This window comes from Protomyctophum parallelum (assembly GCF_964188405.1).
Source record: "Protomyctophum parallelum genome assembly, chromosome: 8".
Lineage (NCBI taxonomy): Eukaryota > Metazoa > Chordata > Actinopteri > Myctophiformes > Myctophidae > Protomyctophum > Protomyctophum parallelum.
The window spans coordinates 36,019,174-36,028,149 of record NC_139703.1 but is presented as its reverse complement, the minus strand read 5'-3'; the positions used below and the strand labels follow the sequence as shown (position 1 = coordinate 36,028,149).

Genomic DNA, 8,976 nt, shown 5'->3' with positions numbered 1-8,976 from the left:
GTTATCTCTACTAATGGTAACAACATCAATACAGCATGGACGAAATCCTCATCCAACAATAACCACATATTCAAAGGTTATGGGTCTGAGAGGCTAAATGTCATCAAATGGAGGTCCTTGTCTCAATAATTGATACTTAAAGGGGTGAGTTATCCAGTATTCCCAAAAGACGGAGATCTCGCCCCAGTAACACCTGGGCAAGTATTTGTGTCAAAACAACAACAACAGCAACCAACTTCATATATGAATAATATTCTGTCCAATATGCAACCCGGAGCACATTTATCAGGATCCCAAATGGAGGAAGTAAGAGTAAGGTACCGGTACTTAAACAGGAGCATAATATTATAGAGGTACTGTATGTATGGATGATATACTATCTATTATATTTATAATATGAGTGACAGCACTCTGCTCAAGTCGAGGTGTTATTGCACCAACACTCTCAAATCTCAATGTCTTTTATAATGATAATCAAGAAACCACACCACTGATTAGAGCTACACAGAGAGAATCACCTGGTCAAACAGCTACAAACACGGACGCCCAGGTCACTATTTGAAATGGATTCAGTCACTTCATTGGAATTGATTATTAAAAATGTTGCCTGGCCACACCGGAACAAATCAGATTGTTGTCCCCCCCCCCCCCTCCCCCCAAAAAGTGCAACAATAAGTGCAGGCATTTTGTGGCAAAAAAGGGCCTAAACATAAAACAAATTGCAACAGAAACTATTTCAACTTTTTTTTGTTTCATAAACATGTTTATGTGATGGTGCCTACTGTATAAGGCAAATTATTGTATTTTTGTTTTATTCTGCTCTAAGTAGCATGTCAAATTAGTATACATTTTATCCATACACCACGCAAATCGATATACAGTCTCTCTATAGTAAAGTGCCTGGTGCTGGGAGTCTGGTGCAACGCACAGGGCCTGACCTGGTGAGAGCAGGAGTGGACCTAGTGAGACGTAGGAGGGGCCCGGACAGGAGTCAACCCACAGAGCCTAGTCCTTCCATGCGCCAGAATGGTACCTCCGAGTCCCGGCAGAGTAGTTCAGGAGGAACGGATTGTGTGGCCCTGGTTTTTCCCTAATGGGACTTATCGAGGGTAGCTACTGGGACATAAGTCGGGACTTGATCACCCCGGCTGGGTCACCTGAGTGAGGGGTATGATGTTGGGAGACCCGAAACCCCGATGACCTTGGGATACATCACTGAGGATATGTCCCAGGTGCATCCATTTATGTATGTATTTTGTTATAGTCATGTGATCAACATGGATCTGTTCTGTACCAATTCCCATATTCCATCCTGATTGGCTAAGATTGCCTTCCAATTAAAGCATTCAGGATTGGTCCGTTTTGAACAAAATGCCAAAAATCATGAACACAGCTGCAATTTCCCCGAAATTCACACATTCTCACTAGGCCGAGGAAAATTTGTTGAATTTGTTCGGGGGGAAATTTCTGAAAATGCCTGCACTTAAAAACAAATCCACCCAATCTTCTTCATGCTCTCGGAGTGGACAAACACTCAAAGCAACTGAAAGTATTTCAGACAGCGCCTGACCCCCATGGTCTGCACAGCTAAAACATATAGCTGTGAAAAAACAACAGCTTCACGATAAGGCTACAACATCTACAGTACATAGAGAGAGAGAGAGAGAGAGAGAGAGAGAGAGAGAGAGTGCGCAAAAAGCATGCAATACGGATGTGTATAATGTTACAGGAAACTCCCGTTAAACTTTCCAACAAACTCCGGTAAACTCCAGAATTGCACCATCACACCTGTATATCACCGTATATGCTAAACTTGAGATTTACGGGCAAATCTAGTGCCCATAATTGCCTCCTCTTTTCACGCATGAGAGAGAGAGAGAGAGAGAGAGAGAGAGAGGGAGAGGCAACGTAGGGTAACTCAACAATGATAGAAGTCCTTTCTGCTCCAGAGACATCACACTGAGTCACATGGAGGAGCCATCATGCATAACAATTGAACACAGATGAACATACTACTATATCCACCTCACTCACACGGCAACAAACTGCAAGGCTTTGGGACGAAAGGGGGGGCTACGAAATATGGCCCTGCGCTGATGAGCGCAGTAGTCAGTCAGTCGCTGAAGACCAGAGACACAATAAGGTTGGCCTGCCATCTTCATTTTTGGAACATGTAGCCTATATCCTACCGAGCAAAGTCTGGGCAGTTCTGGCTCATATAGTATTAAATATTATATTCTTTAAAATGTCTTTATAAATCCATCCGTAGATTGAAAGAGTTATGTCACTGACAAGTCATCTTTTATTTTATTTTTAAGTGTCTCTGGATTTTTTTCTCCTGGCAGTATAATTTGGCTTATTTTCCATTCTAAAGATATGTTATGATGATATACTATAGAATATATGATAATATCTGTATTCTTATTATATTATAATTCTGTTTTTCTGATGTCACGATATACTATAGAATATATGATAATATATTATTTATTCTATTAGAACTCGGTTTACTTCAGAAAGCACTCCTGAAGAAAAAATAAATAGTTCTATTTTACTATACTAGTTCTATTCTCCTTTCTATATAATTCCAATGACGTAACTCCTTCACTGCATTTCTCTATATGGAATCATTCTCTGTGTGTGCATCGTTCCGGATACTACATGTTACTCATTATACTGTACTACATGCTCGTCATACTGTACGACACCATACTCATCAGGCCTCACTGATACTTACCCACTGAGAGAAGCTGGGGCGGGGGGGGGGGGGGGGACTGTGACAGAGAGGGAATACAGTACAATTAAACACACAAAGTTTATAATCTCGGGTTGGTTCACATTAAATGTCAATCAAGTCACCAGTCGGCCAATCAATCAATTGGAGAGTGGCTGGCTGGGTGGGGTGGGGTGGGGGGTGGAAGATGACTGCAGTATACAGCTTGTCTGTGCCTTAGTCAGAGAAGAGGCTGGCAAAGGACTTCCGGAGGTTTCGGATGGTCTCGGCCTTGACCTCTTCTTGTTGGCCCTCGGCTGCCGAAACGGAGCTCCCGCGGAAGAAAGGGGATTCGCTGATGGCGTTGAAGGCATTGGTCAGGGACTGGGATTTACTGGGAAGGAGAGAGGAAGACATGGGAGGGAGGAAACCAATAGGAGGACACCCCCCCTACCTATTCCTCCTCATTCCTTATGTTATTCCACTTTGTGTTTCCTTTTTGTTACCCCTATATTCAGCCATTGTGTATAGTTTTGTCCTAACACAAACATTAAATTCACATTGACAATGAATGGAGAATTTACGTCATACTAACACAACACAAACATTAAATGCTATTGACAATGAATGGAGAGTTTACGTTATTTGTGCCTGAGCAAATTGGCTAGTTCAGTCCTACACAAAGGATTAAATTCCCATTAACAATGATAAGAGCGCCCCTCACTTCACACGGGTGTGATTTATTTTTTACAGCAAACAATGTCTGTCAATATTTTCAGTAATGTTGTTCAAATGTATTTTATGTCACAGACTAATCACTGCATTAGTGAAATTGTTGTTGATTGATAATACTGCTCTTACTTCAGCAGAGGGTGGCCCTTTTGCTGGCCCGCCGGCTGCTCTTCCACAGGCTGGGGCTCCTCTGGGGCCTCTGTGTCTTCAGCGGGAACAGGCTCAGGGTCGGAGGCTGGAGCTGGGGAGGACGAGGCTGGTTTAGCCTGGGGAGACTGGACCATAGGTGGGGACTGGGGAGACTGGACCATAGGTGGGGACTGGGGAGCTTTCACTGGGGACTGAACCTGTGCTGAGGATGCAGGGGGCCATTCATAAGCCTGGGCTGGAGCTGAGGCTGCAGGGGGCCATTCATAAGCCTGGGCTGGAGCTGAGGCTGCAGGGGGCCATTCATAAGCCTGGGCTGGAGCTGAGGCTGCAGGGGGCCATTCATAAGCCTGGGCTGGAGCTGGGGCTGGCTCTGCAGACGGTTCTGGGGCTGCTGCAGGGGTCTCAGGCTGGGGTTTGGGTATGGCCCTGGGTGGGGGCGGTGGGGTCTGAGGCTTTGGCTGGATAAGGGGCTTGGAATTTCTGCGTACGGGAGGGATGGGCTTGGCAGGTAGGGTGGGTTTGGGAGGCAGCTCTTTGGGTTTCCCCGGTGCCGGGGAGGCAGACGGAGACACCTGAGGTTGGGGCTTGGGCTGCTCCGTCATGGGAGCTGACGGAGGGGTTGACGGAGCGGTCGGCGGGGCAGCCACCTGGGGCTGCAGGGGAGCGGGGAGGAGGGGAGCAGGGAGGAGGGGGGGGCCTGCAGGCGATTCTTTGGTCGGGGAAAAGATTGAGGCTAGAGATGCCACGCTGGCCGGGGGAGAGAATGGGTCTGCAGAGAATGGGTCTGCAGGTGCTTCGTTGGTCGGGGAAAAGATGGAGGCCGGAGGAGCCACCACGCTGGCCAGGGGAGAGGGTGGTGGGGTTGCGGAGGCTGCTCTGGTTGGGGAAGAGGAAGGAGGGGAAGAAGATGCTACCTTAGCTGGGGGAGAGGATGGAGCCACCGGGGGTGGTCTGGCTGGGGGAGAGGATGGAGCCACCGGGGGTGGTCTGGCTGGGGGAGAGGATGGAGCCACCGGGGCTTCTCTTGGGGGAGAGGACAGGGCAGCAGGGGCTGCTCTTGGGGGAGAGGATGGGGCTACAGGGGCTGCCTTGGTTGGGGGAGAGGATGGGGCAGCAGAGGCTGCCTTTTTGGGAGAGGATGGGGCAGCAGATGCTGCCTTTTTGGGAGAGGATGGGGCAGCAGATGCTGCCTTTTTGGGAGAGGATGGGGCTGCTTTAGCTTGGCCAGGGGTTGGTGGCGAGGCTTTGGCGGTGCCTGAAGCTGGGGTTGGTTTGGAGACCGATCCTGCCCTGATCATCGGAGGAGGAGGCCTTTGCACTGGCGGTCTTGTTGTGACTGAGGCAGCCTTCTGGACTGGGGCCGGCTTCGCAGCCTGGGTTGTTTTCTGAGCTTGGCCTTGACCAGGTTTCTGGGTCTGGCTGGACTTTGGCACTGGTTCAGATGTTTTTTTGGCTGTATCGGGGGATTTATCCACACTCTGTGGTTTCACCGGTGCCCCTGGAGGATGCAAAGATGAAGAGTTCTGTTACATTGTGATTGTGAACACCAGAAGACCAGAAAAACTATCATCCACCACCTGTTGATTCAATGCACCAGATAGAAAAAAAGAACAGGCACCCTCAAAACTCACCAAAAGTCCAAAGCAGATAATGGTACAAAATGTGATGGCTTTGCCATGCCCATTCAAATAACAAAGCTTCATATACACAGAAATCCTAACCAGCTTGATTTGTCACTTTTATCTGTGTGTGGAGCAAGTGCTGCATGTTTGGCTCACAATGACCACCAGATGGGAGCAAATCAACAGCTATAGCACAACCACATTATGCATACGATTAAAAGGTGCTTGTTTGTGGATGCGTTTGCTGTATTGAAGCCCCATTAACAAACACAAGGGGGCAGTATGGTTACAAAAGGAGATATAATAATTAAAAAAAATGAATTAGAGGAGAGTAATGGTAAGAGGACAGAAAAAGGAAAGAAGTGGAAACAAGCAGGAGAGGACAGGAGAGGAGAGGAGAGGGAATGAATGCAGGCTGGCTGGCATCAGTTACTGAAACACACACAATAAAGGTACAAGCTAATTAAGCCAGTATAGTTCATGCTGAGCATTAAGGTGCTAGGATGAATTTCCAATGGTTCTGCAAAGTATAGCCTGTATACAAAGGCAGATCTCAGATCTGTTTCCTAGACAGTTTTAAAGGATGTGACGTAATATATCACGTCTGTTTCCAGAAGCTTTGGACAGAAAATAGTCATTTTGAATTTAACAAATACCATTCGTTTATAGTATCTGACAAATATGATTGGTGTTTGTGTAGTGGTAATCTGGTATTACGGTATGTACAGTATAGTGTTGGTAGATTGAAATCATTTTACATTGATACAGTCAGTGCTTACAGAGCTAATGAAAATTCACCATTCCCAGAAACAGACATTTTTCTCACATGAACAGTATTCAGAATAATTCAGAATGGTCGTGCATGACGACTCTTACATTTTATTAAACTGTTTGTCTTAAAGCATCCAAATGGTGGCTTTGGGGCTCACATGAAAACCAAAGAAAACATTTCATGCAAAACAACATACATGTCCAAAGTTAAATGTAGTTTTTGCCATGATACAAGCTACAACCAGTCCAATGATTTTGAATAAATGCATTCATTTTAAGGAGTCAGGTTCAGGTTTTCTCTGAAGAGGTGTGATATATTTTTTTATATATGGAGTTTGAACTGAAGGTGTATAGGCTTAACAAAGTTTTGGAATGGCTAAAGTAAATGTTGGATGTATCGAAGACAGAGCTATAGGTATAGTCTGGCGTATCCAGACAACTATTCCACAATATCCGAATGTGGAATCTGGAACAGTGGAACTAAACCTCCTGAAATCCGAGTAAGGATTTTCCGTTCACAAAAACATTATTTAAAAACTTATTAGAGCTTTTCTTTTTTTTCTTCCATTTCTGCTAAGCAGCAAGCTATGTACTGTATATGATTAGATGATTTCTGTTTATATTAGGATAAATGTGCGCGACTGTAAAGACGAAACGGAAGTGGGGAGGAGGCGCCACTTCAGCTTTATATTTTACTCATGATAGAACTTCCGTTGCTCCAGACTGTATGATGAAAGCATTTGAAATTTTCGAGAGGCAACAGTCTGGCAACGCGAGACTAGTTTGTTGCTTAATGCAAAACATACCATGGCAGAGGGAGCTTTATTGCTGGGTAGAGGAAAACCACCAGCGTGTTTACCAGGACAGACTCTGCACCACGATAAAGTGATTTACTGAAGAGGTTACAAAAAAACCGCATATGGTAAATAAAAGGACAGAAGAGCCCTCAATTTTCACAGTTGAGCATTAGCAGCGAACGTAAGAGATGGTCAATATTTCTGTTTAGAATCAACAAAATTAGTCTAATCAGACTTCTGTAAAGAAACCTTTATGCTGTAGACACAATACAATATCCAACACTGTCATACACAAAACAACCAGATTTAATGAAAAACAACACAATGGAATATACACATTTGCCACATCCATGCAGAATTAATTGACACAAATGTCTGATGTTAGATAACACATTTAACATGTTTACATTGACATGGACAGGAGACAGACACAAAGTTAGTTTACGACACACTGAGAGAAAAATGGCTTTTGGCCTTCTAAATTGACTAGTTGTTTTTCAAACAAGGTTCATGTTTTAGGTTGTTATTAGAGATAGCAAAATATGAGTGTAAATGCTTTCTTTCGTTTTAGCGATTTTAGCTATTTGTGACAGGGGGGGGGGGGGGGGGGGGGAATTCGAACATGGGGCTAAATATGTGTATTTTTGTACAACATTTTATAGTAATTAATTTTTTTAATATTTACCTACTAGCCCCTATAAAATTAGAAGTTCACAGGATCTATTGAATGTGACATATTGAGCCTATACGACACACAGTATGGCAGCCCCCTAGTACCTATACCTTCACATTCAGTAGATCCTGTGATGCAAGTTGTAATTTCCTGGGGACTAGTAGGACTATAGTAAATGTTAAAGAAATCACTGTACATTTTGTAAAAGAAAGATGTATTTAGCCCCATGTTCGAATGCCCCCGCCCTCCTCTGGCTAAAATGAAAGAAAGCAGCAAATGAAGAAAAAAAAAAAACCCATTACACTCATCTTTTGACTTTCTCTAATAACAACCTAAAACATGAACCTTGGTTGAAAAAAAAATAAAGTTGTCCTGTTACAATTGCTCCCATGAGGCACATTTTAGTCTTAACAGAACAGCCCAGAGCGCAAACACCACCACACTACCAAAGAAGCCAAGCTGGAAACAGTTAAGCCTTACAGTACATTGTGTGTGTGTGTGTGTGTGTGTGTGTGTGTGTGTGTTACATTAGCCTACAATTGGAAAAAAAAGTCAAATTGAAATAAAGAACTGCTCGTTTTATTCAAGTTCACCTTCTGCAATGACGTGCGATTCGGTGGCTAATCGGGACATAACTCGGACGGCGTCGACTAAACATGCCTCCGCAATAAGGCTGGACACGTCGTAGCTCACTGGGCGGTGCGGGCGGCCGTGTCTCATGGCACGAGTCACCTTCAAGGCCTCCGACGGTGAAACTCCGAGCGCACCTTTTTCCAATCGAACTGGTTTTCCAAAATCGCACTGTGACATGACATGTACGTTCGCTTCTATAGAAGCAATATTTGTAAGGCAAAGAAAGGCAGGTTTTATTTTAGCACAATGCTGATGCACACCTCAGAAGGTGACAGGGGCGTAGGGCAATAGAGCATACGTTAACAGTTTGACTCCATAAAACGCGTAACCCGCATTTTAATCAAATATTCTATGCTGCCGAGATTGTTTTATTGCCTTTAAAATCCGGCGAAAAAAGGTTCCTCCGTTTGTTATGAACGATCGCACCACCCGCCATCTTGGTGCCCGCAAGACCGCAGCGCAAGACCCTCCTCGATGAGGCATTGTACCCCGTTCATTTGCATTGGCCTCAATTTCCCAGAAGCCCTAGCAGCACACAGCATGTGTTGATTTCCGGTTTCGTCATCATAACGTGAAGGTCTCGTCTCTAGCTCCACGGCAAAGACGGAGTTTCTTTTTAATTATTACAATACAGCGGATTAAACACATAAAACAAAAGGCGGGAATGTCGTAGTAAGCGCCATCGAACCCTGGATTAAACAATTAGCGGCCGTCAAACTGTTAAAAAAAGGTATCTTTGAAAAACAAAGAAAAGGTCCCGCACACTGTCAGACACCGTCTGTCCTGATGAAGGTCGACCTAATAGTAAATTCAGTTGGTGTTTTTGCTGTGATGCTTTCGCAGCATTTAAAGCTATATTTGTGTTCTATTATATTATATATCTTT

The 8,976-nt window shown here is 44.5% G+C and overlaps 1 protein-coding gene across 1 annotated transcript in view; it reads right to left on the bottom strand.

The window, feature by feature from the left end:
- Positions 1-2,950: 2,950 nt before the first annotated feature.
- Positions 2,951-8,976, bottom strand: part of syn2b (synapsin IIb) — a gene marked incomplete at both ends in the record, with an annotated part of 124,789 nt that continues 118,763 nt past the window's right edge. Inside the window, 4 exons of the mRNA XM_083771699.1 lie at positions 2,951-3,107; positions 3,575-3,738; positions 3,943-4,242; positions 4,681-5,093. Coding sequence (XP_083627825.1) covers positions 2,951-3,107; positions 3,575-3,738; positions 3,943-4,242; positions 4,681-5,093 — 1,034 coding nt within the window. The remainder of the gene's footprint in view (positions 3,108-3,574; positions 3,739-3,942; positions 4,243-4,680; positions 5,094-8,976) is intronic.